Raw genomic sequence first — 18,429 nt, 5'->3', positions numbered from 1 at the left:
TTCAGGAAGAGCTAAGGTTTGAATCTTCAAGATCATACTCCTTATCAACTAGTGACAAATCATTCAAGAGTTTGACAAATCTATCATATAAATCAGTCAATTACTCATTAGGCTTTGAGTCAATGTTTTCATACTCTTGAGTGAGTATTATCTTCCTGTTCTTCTTAATCGAATCAGTTCCCTGGCACCGTGTCTCCAAGGCATCCCATATCTCCTTTGCAGTCTTGCAGTTAATTACCCTGTTTGACATTACATTATCAATGGCACTATGCAGCAAGTGTCGTACCTTAGCATCCTTAGCAATTGATGCTATATCTTCAGCAGTGTAATCACTCTTCTCCTTTGGTACAGACTTTGCTGCTTCACCTGCAACTACAACAGCGAGCTTTGTTGGCTTGTGAGGTCCTTCATTGATTCTGTCAAGATATTCTGGATCTGTAGCTTCCAGAAACATAGTCATCCTCACCTTCCATATGGGATATTCAGATGGTTTCAGTATGGGAACTCTAATAGCCTCATATCGACTATGGATTTGAGTCTTTGGGGGCTCTTCAGTTTTCGTGGGCTTGGTTGGAGTTTCTGCTTCAGACATGATTATTTTTGGATCTTAAACTATTTGTGTGTTAACAGATAGGCTCTGATAGCACTTGTTAGGTCACACACACTATAGAAGGGGGTTGAATACAGTATTTATCACAATCAAATCGAATTAAAGAACACAAGTAACAGAAAAAGACTTTATTCAATATAATAAACTCTGTTACAATATGGAACTATCCTCTCTCAGTGATGAACAAATATCACGAGAGCTGCTAGGGTTACAATGAATAATATTCTCGATAATGATAACACTTATAGTATAAACCCTAAGTATGTGTTTATATATCACACAGTTACAAGATAATAGCTAATTGACATGCAATATAATTCTGCTTCCTAAAATATATCAATCAGTTATCTTTTCTTCCAAGTATTCCATTCTTTACCGAATTCCTTCTTCATGCATATCTTTTCTTACTTTTGTCCTGATCTTTTTTCCTTTCAATCAGCCGCCTTCCTTATCTGAAAGTTTCCTTTAAGTCCTGATATTATCTCCTGATAAATATCTCCTGAATCTTAAGTACTGATAACTTAAGTTCTGACTTCACTATAAGTGCTGATTTCAGTTAAGTAATGATTTGTCCTATTTAAGTAAGATCTGAAAACTAAACATAAATCATATTAGACATGACATTATCAAATATATCTAACATAGTGTAAGTTCTGATGCAAAGTCTGATATTACAATTTCTGATAAGAAAACTGTTAACATAAACTCTGATGCTAAATCTGCTGCAAATGTTAACAAACTTAATAAGGCCAAAGGATCCAAGCAAGTCTGGGTCCTTAAAACTAATCATTAGTGGTCTTTGTGATTACAGGGTAACATGAAGAACATCCTAGTTCTGGACAGTGGATGTTCAGGACATATGACTGGAAATAAAGCCCTGCTATCAGACTTTGTGGAGAAAGCTGGCCCATGTGTTTTTTATGGAGATGGCAATTTGGGAAAAACTCTGGGATATGGCAATATCAATCTTGGGAATGTCATCATTGAAAAAGTAGCTCTGGTCTCAGGACTTAAATACAATCTGCTGAGTGTGAGTCAAATCTATGACAGAGGTTATCATGTGGATTTCTTTGAAGAACACTGTGAAGTTGTAAGCAAATCTACAGGCAAAGTTGTTCTGAAAGGATACAGGCATGGTAACATTTATGAAGCCAATCTTTCAACAAGTACTGATGGTTCTACAATCTGTCTGTTAAGTAGAGCATCAATTGAAGAAAGCTGGAATTGGCACAAGAAACTCTCTCATTTAAATTTCAACAATATAAATGAACTAGTCAATAAAGATCTTGTGAGAGGACAGCCAAAATCAGTATTTGCTCCTGATGGCCTTTGTGATTCTTGTCAGAAGGCAAAAAAAAAAAGAAAATCTTCATTCAAGAGCAAGACTGAATCATCAATTCTTGAGCCTTATCACCTACTACATGTTGATCTATTTGGTCCAGTGAATGTCATGTCTATTGCAAAGAAGAAATATGATATGGTTTTTCGATCAAAAATACAAAAATACTACAAAAAGTGAAACTGCATCTATCTTGATTGATCATGTCAAACAACTGGAAAAATTGGTCAAAGACTCTGTGAAAATCATAAGGAGTGATAATGGCACTGAGTTCAAGAATTTGATTATGGAAGAGTTCTGTAAAAACCATGGAATAATGCAGGAATTCTCTGCTCCTGGAACTCCACAGCAAAATGGAGTTGTTGAAAGAAAGAATAGAACTCTTATTGAAGCTGCACGAACTATACTTGATGAAGCAAAGTTACCAACCTGTTTTTGGGCTGAAGCTGTGCAGATCGCTTGTTTTACTCAGAATGCAACACTTATCAACAAGCATGGAAAAACACCATATGAGATGGTGAATAAAAAGAAGCCAAATCTGAAGTATTTTCAAGTATTTGGATGCAAGTGTTTTGTTCTTAAGACTCATCCTGAACAGCTATCCAAATTTGATCTAAAAGCTGATGAAGGAATTTTTGTTAGATATCCACTTTCCACAAAAGCCTTCAGAGTCTACAATTTAAGAACAAGGGTTGTCATGGAATCTATCAATGTCGCTTTTGATGATAAGAAGATTAATGGACTTGAAGATTTCAATTATCATGATCAGCTGAGATTCGAAAATGAAATTTTAAATTCCGATTCTGTAAATCCTGACAGTCTAAATCCTGATACTGCAAACTCTGATGTTATTAAAACTGTGGTGACTACGCCTAAGGAAAATGCACCTATGCAGGGGGAGCATATTGAAAATCCAACCACATCTCAAGAAGCATCAGAACCTACAACAGGCTCTTCAAGTTCTGATGGGCCAAGTTCTGATAATTCTGGAAACTCATGTTCTGATATTTCTGGAAACTCAAATTCTGAAGGATCCAACTCAGAGAGCATAATTTCAGGGGGAGCATCAGAAAATGTTGATGGAGACAACATGGATCATGGGGGAGCATCCAGTTCTAGAGATAACCTTCCATCTATAAGGAAGTAACTAAAGCACATACACCTGACTTAATTATTGGAAATCTTGATGCAGGTGTCAGAACTAGAACAGCTACATCAAATGAATGTCTCTATCATTCTTTTCTATCTCAGACTAAACCAAAGAAAGTGGAAGAAGCTCTTCAAGATGCTGATTGGGTGCAAGCAATGCAGGAAGAGTTGAATGAATTTGACAATAATAAAGTCTGGACCTTAGTACCAAGACCAAAGAACAGGTCTGTTGTTAGTACAAAGTGGGTGTTCAGAAACAAAACTGACAGTGATGGCATAATTACAAGGAATAAAGCAAGGCTAGTTGCAAAAGGATAATCTCAACATGAGGGAATTGATTATGATGAAACATTTGCACCAGTTGCTAGATTGGAGGCCATAAGGATATTTTTGGCTTATACTGCTCACAAGAAGTTTAAAGTCTTTCAAATGGATGTGAAAAGTGCTTTTCTTAATGGAGAATTGGAAGAAGAGGTATATGTTGAACAACCTCCAGGCTTTGTAGAACCCAAATTTCCCAATCATGTCTACAGGATTGATAAAGTATTTTATGGCCTTAAGCAAGCTCCAAAAGCATGGTATGAGACTTTAGCTCAGTTTCTTCTGGAAAGTGGATTTAACAGAGGGACTATTGACAAAACACTGTTCTACCTCAACCATGGAAAGGACTTACTTTTGGTGCAAATATATGTTAATGATATCATTTTCGGTTCTACAAATGACAGACTTTGTAAGAAGTTTGCCAAGCTGATGCAGTCAAGATATCAAATGAGTATGATGGGAGAACTTAACTATTTTCTGGGCCTTCAAGTCAAGCAGAATGAAGAAGAAATTTTTATTTGTCAATCTATGTACACCAGAAATTTGTTGAAAAAGTTTGGAATGCAAGATTGTTCAAGTGCATCCAATCCTATGGCCACTGCAACAAAGTTAAATAAGGATACTGATAAATTAGTAGATATTACTGATTACAGAGGTATGATTGGCTCTTTACTCTATCTAACTGCAAGTAGATCTGATATCATGTATGCTACCTGTCTATGTGCAAGATTTCAAGCAGATCTAAGAGAACCTCACTTGACAGCTGTGAAAAGAATTTTCAAGTACCTTAAGGGTACAGCTGATCTGGGATTATGGTATCCTAGAGAATCAGACTTTAAGCTAATAGGTTACTCAGATGCAGATTTTGCAGGATGCAAAATTGACAGGAAAAGCACAAGTGGAAGCTGCCAATTTCTTGGAGGCAGATTGGTTTCTTGGTTTAGCAAGAAACAGAAGTCAATTTCCACATCAACTGCAGAAGCAGAATACATTGCTGCAGGAACCTGTTGTGCACAGACTCTTTGGATGAAGAATCAGTTACTCGATTATGGGTTAGAATTTTCTAAAATCCCTATTTATTGTGATAATCAAAGTGCTATTACTATGACAGGTAATCCAGTTCAACACTCAATGACAAAGCACATCAGCATTAGGCACCACTTCATAAAGGAACATGTGGATGAAGGTACAATAGAATTGCATTTTGTTCCAACAGATCAACAACTTGCAGATATCTTCATAAAACCACTATATGAAGTTACTTTTGCAAAACTGGTAAATGAACTTGGAATGGTTTCAGGTTCTTTCTCTAAATCTGCTTAGTTTATGTTCTGATACATCAGATTTTATGATCAGTATATATAGATATTACTATCTTTGTGTATTCTGTGCTTAAATTGAAATTTCCTTAAGTACTGATTGTTGTCTGATGTGAATTTCTAAACTATGATAGTGATATGAATGTTTCTGTGACTATTCAATCTGTTATGCCCGCTTTCGGTCATGGGCCCTAAACAGGTCCCCATAGGTGCATTGAATGGTTGGACTCTCATGTGTGGGCTAGAATCATGGACCAATGTGACTTGGGCTAGCACATGCGGGCTGAGCTCATGACATGGGAGCTGGGCTCATGACATGCAAGCTGGGCTCACACCCGTAAGGTGGGCTCATACTTGCCGACTGGGCTCTCATATGCAAGGTGGGCTCAAGTGACTTCATGTGAGGAGGGCTCAAGTGACAGTACTCGAGCTGCGCTCGGTTGCCCACATGCGGGCTGGGCCCATGAGCTCACATCTAATGGAGTTGAAGATAATATTGTATTTATTGATTAAAAATGAAGGCAGTGCGGGCCGAGGCTGCCAGGCCGGCCCGCATTAGAGGACTTTGTGTTCGATATGGAAAAGTGACTCATAGATGACTGAGTTGCTCATAGATTTCGGGGCTGACACAGGTTGTTCCTACAATCACGCGAAGAATGGCGGAGATGCCGTTAGATTGTAGGAAGTGTGTGGAGCCGGTTGAGATTTACGTGACTAGATTGGCTGAAGGCCCGACTCTATCATGGGCTTGGGCTGCATGGGCTGAGGAGTCCTAACCCTAGCCTATGTGACTTATTGCCCAAGAACTATGTGAGGCTTGATCCCTATAAATAGGGTACGTAGGCACTTGTATGAGGGAAGAATCGACACTTGATAGAGAATAACAAACCCTATTCTTTCTTAAGGAGTCAACATACAAGCTCAGCCACCACCAAACAACCTTCCTCCGCCTTCAAACACCGTCCTTGATCTTTGATCTGCCCATTAACCTCCATAACACTGTTATACGAAATTCTCCCTATAATAATTGGCGCTAGAAGGAGGGGGGATTTCATCTTAGGGAAAAGATGACCAAAGAAAGCAAACAAGCAGCGATACGAGGAAGCGGAGGCAAGAAGAAGGACCATAACGAGGTCGAGCACACGCCCCCAGAGAATCAGGCGCCACCTCCACCAATTGCAACCGTGGATGGGCAGGCGGTCATGACGTATCTCGAAGGGCTGGCCGACCAAATGAATCAGATCAATGCCCGGATATCAAGGGTAGAGAGAAGCTCGATCCAGAATGCCAAGCGTAAGGCACGCCACCTCAAGGTCTCTCAGCGTAGCTGGAAGGGCAAAGGTCCTCAGAAGAAGCTGATCCACGATTTTGATGATGTGGCAACTAAGACCAAGCAGAAGAAAGAAACATCGCGCGAAAAGGAAGATATACCCTGAGGCCATGATGAGCGGGGCAGCCAGATCTCTACGAGATCGGGGCAGAAGCCAGCTTCATCTGAGGCAAGGTCGACTAGCGTGCTAGACCGAGTGGGTAAAAAACTAAGTGAGCATGACCTCGGGCTCAAATTAGAAAATTGCAAGAAGGACAGAAAAGAGAAAGAGCCCGGGGATCAGAGAGGCTTGAAAAGAGAGCGGACCGCGACCCCTCCGGAAAGACATCAACACGCCTCGCCCAGGAGGGAGGAGTGACGTAGGCACATACACAATCATGAAGAGGAGTCGCAAACGCGAGCCGGAGGAGGTGGACGCTGCGAGCGACCTCAGGGCTCACACCATTCGAGTAACGCGGGAGGTGACGGAGAATGAGAAGTTGTTAGAGTAAGAGACCTAAGAAGGATCTTGGATGATATGGAGCGAGAGAAGAGGGGGCCCCTGGCCTCAGCTGCCCCTTCTCCGTTTACGGCTGCTATCCGATCATCCCCCTACCTCGGGTGTTTAGGCACAACCCCAAACTTCTATTCAATGGCGAGGCCGACCCGGCGGAATACCTTATACAATTTAACGCAGAGATGGAAGTCTATCAGGTGCCGGAGATGACCCGCTGCAGACTCTTCGCGGCATCACTCAAAGGTAGTGCCCAACAATGGTTCTCCAAGTTGGGACCGGCTAGCATAAGAAAGTGGAGGCAATTGGAGGACTTGTTCGTCAGATAATTTCAGTCCACCCTCCACTACTCATCTCCTGTGGCCATGTTAGCCAATATTAAGCAAAGGGAGGGGGAGCCCCTGGAAGAATACTTTCGTCGGTTCAACGCCGAGGTCCCCAAGGTGAGGGGAGCCAGCGAGGAGACTATCAAGAACTTCTTAATTGCAGGGTTGAAATAAGGGTCGAAATTCTGGAAGAGCCTCCAAGCAAGTGAGCCGAGAACCTTGACCGAGTTCTATGAGCAAGCCGGACCCTTTAAGAGTGTAGAGAAATCGATGAGAGAGCTGAAAGTCAGCGAGAATTATCGAGATAAAAGAGACCGGTCTTCAAGCCCTGATGAGAGGAGAAAGACGTATCGGTGTAGCTCAAGCCCTAAAAAGTCTGCCCGAGGTAAAGAGACAAACAAAGATTCGGGGAGACCTTTTACAAGCAAATGGCAGACACACACCCCTCTGGTAGCCTCTATTGACCATATATATGCTATCTATGCTGGGAAGGGGGTATTCAGAAAGGCAACCCCTCTCACAGACTATAACAAGAGGGATACTTCAAAGTATTGAGCGTACCATGAAGCCACGGGGCACGATACAGCTGATTGTAGACAATTGAAGGATGAAATCGAGACATTGATAAGACAAGGGAAGCTTACATAATGGGTTGTCAAGGAGGTTCGGAGGCACATAGCTGATTATCATACCATCCCTCCTCCACCCGCGGAAGATAAAGAGAGGGTACCTCGGGCCAGAAGCATTCACATCATTCTAGGTGGGTCTCACATTGGCGGAGACAGCTGGAAGGCGATGGACAGGTATGCCATATGAGCCAACGTCAACCATTTGAGCCAAAGACCCCCAGAGCTCTTTGAAAGGGAGGCTGACGACATCGTGTTTAGGGAGAGCGATGCCAAATGGGTGCATTACCCTCATACAGATGCCCTAGTCATAAAAATGAAGATTGGTACGGTGAATGTTCACCGGGCAATGGTGGATACCGGGAGCTCAGCTGATGTTTTAACTTATGATGCATACAAAAAGCTAGGACTGCTGGATAGAGAGCTAACCTCAACATGGGGACACTTGTACGGGTTCATGGGAAACTCGATCGGGGTGAAAGGGACAATTCGGCTCCCAGTGACCATAGGAGAAGAGCCTTATGTGGCCACCCAGATCGCTACGTTTACAGTAGTAGATCATCCTTGTGCCTACAACGTTATAGTAGGAAGACCCCTTATGAGGGCAATGAGGATGGTGACCTCAATCCACCACATGACGGTAAAATTCCCAACCCCATGGGGGTCGGCTTCCTGAAAAGCTGTCAATATGAATCAAAGGTCTGTTACAACCAGGCACTCAGGGCAGCTGAGTCAGGGAATGCCTCAAGGGAGATAGCTGAAGCGGGTGAGTGCGATGTCCCCATGGAAGAGGCAGATGGCAAGAAAAGAGTACGTCCCGAGGGCCACGAGACTTGTAACTTGATTTCAATTGAGGAGTTTCCCGAGAACTATTTCGAGCACATGGGGATTCAGGTGGAACCGCGCCCAGGGGCCTTGCTAATGGAAGCCTCTCAGCCCATCATATTGATATAAGAAGGGATTATGGAGGAATCGAGTGATGAAGAAGAGAGCCCGGAACAAACCGCTATAAGACTCAGGAAAGGGAAATGGATATACGAAGAAACGACAACAACTATGGATCTTCCTAATGGGATCACTCATACTGTCACTACAACCTCTGAATGCTTGATAAAATCGGCCCGAGCTCATCAGCCCGAGCTCGAGGATACGGATGGTTTTACAACCAAGGCAGTAGGAGAATCTAGTGAGGCTCGAGCAGACTTAGACCCGAGAATGCCCCTGATGGTTGAGAGGGTTGGGGCCACAGAAGATACAATCCCGATCTTGGTAGACCCAAATGATCCATCCAAGGTACTCAAAATAGGCTCTAACCTAAGTCCTGGCTTGAGGGAGGATCTAGCTCGATTCCTGAGGGAGAATTTGGATGTCTTTGCATGGGCACACTCTGATATGATAGGGATTGACCCAAATGTCATGTGCCACCGGCTCAACTTGGACCCGAAAAAGAAGGGGGTTAGACAGAATAGACGACCGATTAGCGGAGAGCGGGCAGAGGCCCTTAGAGAAGAAGTGGATAGACTAATGGAGGCAGGACTTGTAAGGGAAGCCTTCTACCTCATGTGGCTTGCCAACCCCGTGCTTGTCAAGAAACCCAATGGCAAGTGGAGGACATGTGTTGACTTCACCGACCTGAACAAAGCTTTCTCGAAGGATAGTTTTCCTCTGCCTCGGATTGACCAGCTGGTTGACTCTACAGCCGGGCACGCGTTACTTAGCTTTATGGATGCTTATTCGGGATACAACCAAATCCCCATGTATGGGCCAGGTCAGGAGCACACCTCCTTTATTATTGATCGGGGCCTCTACTGTTACATCGGGATGCCCTTTGGGCTCCTTAATGCGGGGGCAACCTATCAGAGGCTGGTGAATAAGATGTTCAAACACCAGTTAGGGAAGACTATGGAGGCCTATGTAGATGACATACTTGTGAAATTAAAAGATGCAAGGAATTATGTCCGCCACCTAGCAGAAATGTTCCAGATCCTAAGGGAGTACAGGATGAAGCTCAACCCCCAGAAATGTGTGTTCGGGGTCGAATCGGGGAAGTTTTTAGGGTTTATTGTCAACTATAGGGGTATTGAGGCCAACCCTGCCAAGATACGAGCCCTACTCGAGATGAGATCCCCTCAATGGGTGAAGGATGTTCAAAGCTTAACGGGGCGAGTGGCTGCCTTGAACCGCTTCATCTCAAAGTCCTCCGATAAATGTCAGGAGTTCTTCAAGGCAATTAAAGGAGTGGGGAAGAATTTTGAATGGACAAAAGAATATGAGGAAGCCTTTTAGAATATAAAGAAGCATCTCAGCAGCCCTCCAATGTTGTCTAACCCAAAGGCAGGAGAGACGTTGGTCCTATATTTGGCCGTCTCTGACTTTGCAGTAAGTGCGGTGTTAGTCCGAGAGGAGGATGGTATCCAGTTCCCAGTATATTATAATAGTAAAAGGTTAGCCGACGCCGAGACTCGGTACACAAGCCTCAAAAAGCTAGCATATGCTCTGATCCTGGCCTCCTGAAAGCTCAGGCCTTATTTTCAGGCGCACAAGATAGAGGTGCGAACCTCCTACCCCCTCAGACAAGTGATGTACAAACCAAAGTCTTCTGGTCGGATGCTGAAGTGGACGGTTGAGCTCGGCCAATTTGAGGTGGATTATAAGCCAAGGACCGCAATCAAAGGCCAAGCCCTGCCGATTTTATGCTAGAATTTCCTCCACATCAAGAAGTCGAGCCAGGAGCCCTTGTTGTCACACCTAGCACTGAAGAAGTTGGGCTGGAAAGCTAAAACAGTGCCCCATGGTGGAGCCTATTTGTGGATGGAGCCTCTAATGGTTATGGAGCAGGAGCTGGAATTGAGCTAATCAGCCCAGAGGCGCACAAGATCAGATGTGCGACCCATCTGGCCTTTCATGCAACCAACAACGATGCTGAGTATGAGGCCCTGCTCAACGGTCTCAAGCTAGCCTTGGAGATGAAGGTGGAGAATTTGAACGTGTTTAGTGACTCCATGATTGTGGTGTATTAGATAAACGGGGGGTATCAAGCCAAGGAGCTGAGAACGGAGCTTTACCTGAAGTGAGCGCAGAGGATAATCACAAGGTTCAACGAGGTGAAGCTGGAACTAATCCCGCGCGGGCAGAATGAAGGCGCGGACGAGCTAGCTAAACTTGGCTCGCGCCGTGAGGCCACCCAGCTAGGGGTCATGCCCCTTGATATACAGAGGCAGCCTAGTGTGCCCGAACACGAGGTGGGCAGCCTCAGTAATGACCTCGACCCTACATGGATGGCACCTGTCTTAGCCTACATAGAAGATGGTTCCCTCCCGGACGAAAAGAATGAGGCAAGAAGGATGAAATACAAAGCGGCCCGCTATGTGATATACGATGGGGTCTTATATAAAAGAGGGTTCATCACGCCCCTCCTCAAGTGCATAGATGGGGATGAGTGCAAGTATATCTTAAGGGAGGTACACGAGGGAATTTGTGGTAATCATGCGGGGGCAGCTCCTTAGCTCAATAAATCCTCCGTCAAGGCTACTACTGGCCAACGCTGAAAAAAGATGCATTTGAGTTCTCCCGAGCTTGTGATAAGTGTCAGCGATATGCCAATTATTACAACAGCCCCGTGGCCTCTCTCACATCTCTCAAGAGCCCTTGGCCCTTCTCTATGTGGGGAATTGATCTGATTGGAGAACTACTGAAGGCCAAGGAAGGTGTCAAGTATGCGGTTGTTGCGGTGGACTACTTCACTGAGTGGGTAGAGGCCGAGCCTCTAGCCACCATCACGGCAAAAAAGCTCAGAGAGTTTGTATACAGGGCTATTGTGTGCCGCTATGGCATCCCTTACAAGTTGATATCTGACAACGGGAAACAATTCGATAGCAAGGAAATGCGAGAATTTTGTGAGCAGAGTAACGGACAAATAGAGGCTGTTAACAAGATCATTAAGCACACCCTGAAGGCAAAACTAGAATAGAAAAAAGGGACATGGCCAGAAGAACTCGCCCAGGTCCTATGGTCTTACAACACGACACCCCGAACTACAACTGGGGAGACCCCTTTTTCTCTAGTGTATGGGTGTGAAGCTATGGTGCCCGTTGAAGTGGGGGCAGGATCTTTCCGGAGGGACAACTATGACTCAGAGACAAACGAGGTCAATCATCGGCTCTATTTGGACATGATCGAAGAAACTCGAGAAGATGCTCAGATCAGGATAATAGCATATCAGCAGAGGATAGCTAGGCATTACAACAGTAAGGTTCGAGCCCAAACTTTCAAGGTGGGAGATTTGGTTATGCGCCGGGTCATGCCAAACACCAAGGTGGTGGGTCACGGAGTCTTTGGAGCGAATTGGGAAGGCCCTTACAAGATAAAGTCGGTGCTCTGGGAAGGAACCTATCACCTCAATGATATGCAAGACAAGTTGATCCCGAGAGCCTGGAAAGTGGAACACCTCCGCAAGTATTATCAGTAATATTATTCTTTTCAGATTTAGTATTATCTTAAAATATTCCTAAGTCTCGGGGGGTAGTGCCATATAGGTGCCTCCCTGAGACCAAAAGCATGTACTCCTTTCACTTCCCATTATCTATGAATAAATGGATGATCTCTATTTGTGCACTTGATATTTTAACTTTTGTTAATAGATTAAATACCCAACAGGGGAGCCCATCCATGGGAACCCATGCGAGGATAGAATGGTTGTTTTATTAACATGTTAAAATCACATATCAGGCCTGGCCCCGACCCGCTTGACAATAAATATGGGAGACGAGCTGGGCCATGGTCCGCTTAGAAAGATATGAACATAAAGCAAATAAAAGATGAAGCTAAAAAGAGGGATGGGCACGTGATGCGAGCCCATACCCGGCTCGCAGACTCCCAAATGCGACCCAGAAAGCCCAGCCCTCCACAAAGCATGGCCAGGGTCGCATTATGTGAGCCCGTGCAAAAATACGTGCAGAACTTGTGAATTAGTAATGACGCGAGCCTGTTCCACTTAGTATTTTCTGTTAAATTTTGCTTGATTGAACAAAAGGTGCGAGCTGATTAACTGGGCTCGCTGTGAAGGTGTAATGCTCGCCATACGCGGCCAGGGTTATGATAACTTTTGGTCAATAGAGGCATGATAAGTTTACACAAAAGTAAGGAAACTGGCTAGCACAGTAAAGATGAGTACGGGCACACAAGACTTAGAAATTTAATATAAACAAAAGATAAATAAGTTAGGCCCCGAGGCAGAATACTTTAAATACAAATGCGAGGCAAGAAGGGTGCCCGCCTACCCAGTCAAAAGTCTAGTTTTAAGATAAAGTCTAAGGGTTATCAGCCTCTTTCTCTCGAGCTTCATCAGCCACGACCCGGGCCTGTTCAGCTACGAGTTGGGCCTCCTCAGCAATCTGGGCGTCCCGCCCCATCTCCAGCTTCAGTTTATCGGCATGCCTCGCTGTGCTCACACCCAGAGCCGCCCAATCGAAGTCAGGAACCTTGTTCATAAAGATTTTCATGAAATTCCTGGCCCCCAGGTTCCTAGCATCAGCGAGGGCGGCCTCACGGCCCTCGGTCAGGGCAGAAACTGATCCCTCCAGCTCGAGCACCCTCTCCTCGAGGGCATCCTTCTCCTTCTTCCACGCCTCATCGGCTAGGTAGTGAGCCTCCTTCTGCTCCCTTAAAGCCTTTTCATGGGCAGCATTTAGGTTAAGTATCTTCTGATTATAGCTATTTACCAACGTAACTTTCTCTTGCCCATGCTCAGCGACCTTACTCTGAAGAGATTTGACTTTAGACTCGAGCTTTGTGTTGGCCTGGATGAGGACTCGCATCTCTCGAGCCTTAGATAACTGACGATAGTATACTTTGACCGCGGCTCGGGAGAGTGCATCCTGGTTGACCTCGAGAGCAGAGGAAGACCAATCCTTTACATCCTGCTCGCTGATGTGACCTTGAGCAAGCCGGCCGAATGTGGTCGTAACCATGCTGGCAGAAGAAGAGGAGGGGAGAGGAGCATCAGATAGAGCAGCCTTCTTTGGCTCACACTCGCCAGTTTTCCCCTCTTTGTCACCTCGATGCCTTTTCAGCCGAGGAGATGGCCCTAAGCCTTTGAAATGCTCAGTAAGGGTCCTCATGCAAGCTAGAGGGGGGACTTGAAAGAGAGCCCCTATGGTCGCTGCAGCGGGCTGAACAGGGCCTGAAGCTGCGGCTTGCTCAGCCTCTTCCATGAAAGGGATAGGGAAGATGGCCATTTCTGAAAAAGAAAACAATAAAGGAATAGATTAGTCACAGCGAGATGCAAAGGAAAGAAGCAATGCGAGCAGATAAAAAATGCGGAAAATGAGAGCGCAATGCTAAGTGAGATGCATGAAAAAAATATAAATATGCGAGCACACGAGCTCGCGCATGCGAGCAGACAGGCCTGCACATGCGGGCCCGATATTCTTACCCTTTCTGGCTCTCTTCTTAGAGTTCTTCTTTTGAAGAGTCAGCCTCACCCCTTCCTTCAAAAACCCACATGCGACCAGGTTCGAGGTCGTTATGAGTTTTCGAATATCCCTGTCCGCCTTAGGAAGATCTAGAAGGTTGTCTGCATTTATTTTTTCTTGCCCCACAAGTATAGTGCGAGGTGGGGTGGCTGGAGATAAAGAAAAAACATTTCTTGTTAAAGGAAGGAATTAGGGTAGAAAAGATGAGAGCAGCCAGGGAAGACTTACATGGATTGTAATAAAAATGAGTCTGGACTCGAGGCACCTCGTGAATATAGAAATAAGGGCTCTTTCACTTCCCTGAGTTGCTCGGCCCGTTGTGGATGATGTTCTTTTTGTTGAAGCACAGCCAGACAGAGAAGTAGAAATATCCAAAGTCATTAGAAGAATGCTTTAGATTAAGGAAGTAGCCCAGCTGCCTCGCTATTAGAGGGGGAAACCCACATTTGATGTACATGATGTACAATGCAAGGGCGGCCCGGTATCCATTCGAGTTGATCTGCAAGGGTGCGAGCTGGTAGTACTCGCAGACATCCTTGATGAAGGGATGAAGATGAGAGGAGATTCCTAGCCTCAGAAGGAAGGTAGACAAGACCATGCGAGGCACCCTGCCTCCATTCTCTGGATGGTTATATCTGTAGCACCTCATGTGAGGCAGGGGCAAGACAACATGGCCCTCGAGCTGGAACTGCTCAATATGCTCGGCCAGATGTTTCTGAGTCAGCGAGGTAGGCAGGTCGCGGCAAGCAAGCACCTTAACCTCCTCGTTGACAGTCGAGCTCTCCTCCCCATCAGGAATGATCTGCCTCTTAAAAACAATTTCACCCTCCAGCTCGGGCTGGGCAGGAGGCACATAAGGCTCAGGAGAGGTCGCGGGGATGTAGTTATAGTTATAAATCTTGTACTGACTTGTAACATCTGCCACCTCCTCGCTCTGAGGAGAGTCATAGGACCAGTGCGAGTCGTCCTCTTCACCCTCAAGCCCCAAGATGGGGTATTCAGAAGCTACGGGCTCTTTTCCTTTCCTCCTGGTGTCATAGTATGCACTCTCCAGGTCACTGTCAGTAGATTCTGAGTCAAGGTGAATGGGGTCGAGGATGTTAGTTGCAGCTTACCTCAGACGGGCTGCCCTCTCTTCCGCCATTTCTCTTAAAATCTTCTCAGCTCGCTCTTTATCCAAGGGAGTGGGCTCGCGGTTTAGCAGCTCTTCTACCCCAAGGAAGGCTGGGATATGAGAAAGGTCCACAGGCCTATCTCTCCAATCATATATGTTCTTCTCCCTGGTGAAATCCTCAGGGTTTGGGTCGAGGTGAATATCAAGCGAGCCGGATCCAGCTACTCGCATCGAGTTCTCAACTCTGGCAATGTTCAAAGCCCTTTGAGGGGTGATAGCTGAGCCGGGAAAGATAGGTTGGCTAAGACGACCAGAAAGAGAAGTTAGCTCGCATTGAAAGTTCTTTGAGCCTCGCTGCTCGGGTGGATATTGGTTTAATGGAGACGGAGTGGCTGAAGAATGAACCGGGCTAACATAGGTGCGAGCCGGGCTCGAGGAAGAACGAGACGATCCATAGGAGCGGGTTGAAGACGCACTCGACATCTGTAAAAGATGGTGAAAATTAGTAAAAGAAAACAAAAACAGGTATGGGGTTGCACCTAAGTGTCCTCACATCTCACACAGGATCGCACCTAAGTATCTAAGCAAGCTGACGGGCTCGCATCGCGGGTTATGGTTGTGTGTGAGCTCACATCGAATAGGTGGTGTATGCTCATATGGTACACATGAACAAGCATGAATGTAAATGGGCTCGAATCGAGGAATACCTATTGGAGAAGTGTATGAAGATCTTGATGAATATGTGCCGGGAGAATATCGCCGCCGGTAGATGGTTCTTGTGGAGATTATGATCTTCGCCGTGGTATATCTTTGAGCAAATTAGCAGCAATTCGAGAAGTGTTCTTGGAAATGTGAGAAATGAATTGAAATCTCACATATTTATAGGGGATAGGAGAGAGAAAGGGGAGGCGACACGTGTCACCATCTCAAATGACGACACAGATCCCCACGTCAGCTGTCCAACGGCTGTCGAAATAAATGCTAAATGAAAGGCATGCGAGGCGAGGTACGCGAGGAGGTTTGGTGCGGCCTGGTGGGATTGCACTTGTAAAAAAAAAGATAGACTAGAAAAATTCCTAGCCTCAAGATTCGACCAGGAATTTTGGGGGGTAGTTGTTATGCCCGCTTTCGGTCATGGGCCCTAAACAGGTCCCCATAGGTGCATTGAATGGTTGGACTCTCATGTGTGTGCTAGAATCATGGACCAATGTGACTTGGGCTAGCACATGCGGGCTGGGCTCATGATATGCGAGCTGGGCTCATGACATGCGAGTTAGGCTCACACCCGTAAGGTAGGCTCATACTTGCCGATTGGGCTCTCATACGTGAGGTGGGCTCAAGTAACTTCATGTTAGAAGGGCTCAAGTGACAGTACTCGAGCTGGGCTCGATTGCCCACACGCGGGCTGGGCCCATGAGCTCACATCTAATGGAGTTGAAGATAATATTATATTTATTGATTAAAAATGAAGGCGGTGCGGGCCAAGGCCGCCAGGCCGGCCCGTATTAGAGGACTTTGTGTTCGATATGGAAAAGTGACTCATAGATGACTGAGTTGCTCGTAGATTTCGGGGCTGACACGGGTTGTTCCTACAATCACGGGAAGAATGGCGGAAATGCCGTGAGATTGTAGGAAGCGTTTGGAGCCGGTTGAGATTTACGTGACTAGATTGGCTGAAGGCCTGACTCTATCATGGGCTTGGGTTGCACGGGCTGAGGAGTCCTAACCCTAGCCTATGTGACTTGTTGCCCAAGAACTACATGAGGCTTGATCCCTATAAATAGGGTACATAGGCACTTGTATGAGGGATGAGTCGTACTTGATAGAGAATAACAAATTCTATTCTTTCTTAAGGAGTCAACATACAAGCTCAGCCACCACCAAACAACCTTCCTCCGCCCTCAAACACCGTCCTTGATCTTTGATCCGCCCATTAACCTCCACAATACTGTTATACAAAATTCTCCCTATAACACAATCCAATGAGGATAACTGTGCTAGATGCTGACCTAGTAGTCTTTAATATACTAAAGATCCCATGTATGAAGTAATTGTTTATGTGGAAATCTTTTAACACAAGCAAATTCTGATATCGAGCTTAGTTAGGTTTACTTTGTGTATCTTATTACTAAGTTAAAAACTAGAATAATGCTTCTTATCTGTTAAGTTCTGATGTTTGTAAATCTGATGGATGTACTAAGTGCTGATAAGCCTCACTTATCAAAAGAAAAAGAAAAAGAAAAGAAATAAATATCAGGTACTCCTTTGAGATCTAGAGTAAAAATATGGAAGGGAAGACCCAAGTGCATTGCTGGTATTAAGTAATATGCATTAGAAAAGCAAAATAAAATTTTCTTGGTGACTTTTCACACTCTATGATTACTGGAGAAATACTCTGATATCAGCATAAATTCTGATAAGCAGTCGTGATTCACTTACACTGAGAAGCCATTGTAAAAATGAATTCTAAAAGATGCATAAAATGAGCACAAAATAGTTAAGGTGGACTCATGCATGAACTCATTCTATAGTTGACTTCAGAATAATGACAGATTTTGAGCAAAGTTCTTAGTTATGCCTTATTTCTAAGATGTACTGAAGTGAATCAGACTTTACTCTTTGTCTGATATTTAGCTTAATGCACACACTTACACTCCATATGAATGATGAAAATTACTGTGGTGATAAATGTTGTTTTAGATGAACAGTTTATGTGTCAGATTGCATAAATTCTGAGGTGAAGTTCTTATGGAAGTTCTGATGATTAAGTTCTGATGTTACCATATCAGTATTTGTGTGAAGAATTACAGGAATAAACATTCACTTTTGGAGTTAAGAAGCCATATTCTGATGACTTTTAAATCCTGATAATAATCAAGTTCTGATGCTGACGTGGCAGTATTTATTTACTTGGTCTATTTTTGGTCATTACTTGAACGATAATATTTTTACAGAATATTGGTTAATGTGAGATAAAATAGTCATAATCATTATGTATTAGTGGTTAGCGTGTATGTCCTGAAAAACCTGCATGCGCACTGTAATTGTTATTATTTCTCGTGCCCATTAACTCTGGCTTTAGATTTTTTACTGACTGTTATTATTACACATCAGTCTAGGGAGTCGAGGGGTCATTATTTTTACTTGTAATTTTTAACGAGTCCTCGCGTCCCTTAGTATTCCATTGCCTATTTAAATGACTGATCATTCATCAGTAAAACCACATCTATTCATTTCTCTCAAACAATGGCACATTTTAGTTGGTATTACTGTTATGGCACAGAAACTGTGACTATCTTTCGAAATGGAATTCCAACTTCATATCATAT

At 44.4% G+C, this 18,429-nt stretch overlaps 1 protein-coding gene across 1 annotated transcript; it reads left to right on the top strand.

Moving 5' to 3' along the window:
* Positions 1 to 11,594: 11,594 nt before the first annotated feature.
* LOC141696495 (uncharacterized) lies at positions 11,595 to 12,636 on the top strand. Its single transcript, XM_074500629.1, has 2 exons — positions 11,595 to 11,968; positions 12,546 to 12,636. Exons 1-2 carry the CDS (start codon positions 11,595 to 11,597, stop codon positions 12,634 to 12,636), a joined length of 465 nt encoding a protein of 154 aa, XP_074356730.1.
* The last annotated feature ends 5,793 nt before the right edge of the window (positions 12,637 to 18,429 follow it).

This window comes from Apium graveolens, chromosome 2, assembly GCF_009905375.1.
Source record: "Apium graveolens cultivar Ventura chromosome 2, ASM990537v1, whole genome shotgun sequence".
Taxonomy (NCBI): Eukaryota; Viridiplantae; Streptophyta; class Magnoliopsida; order Apiales; family Apiaceae; genus Apium; species Apium graveolens.
The sequence above is the reverse complement of the archived record's forward strand: the minus strand, read 5'-3'. Positions and strand labels throughout refer to the sequence as shown.

Coding starts and splice junctions, on each gene's coding strand:
- LOC141696495 (XM_074500629.1), top strand. CDS start 11,595: ATGGTGCCCGTTGAAGTGGGGGCAGGATCTTTCCGGAGGGACAACTAT. Junction 11,969..12,545: donor AAAGTGGAACACCTCCGCAA/GTATTATCAGTA, acceptor ATTGAACAAAAG/GTGCGAGCTGATTAACTGGG.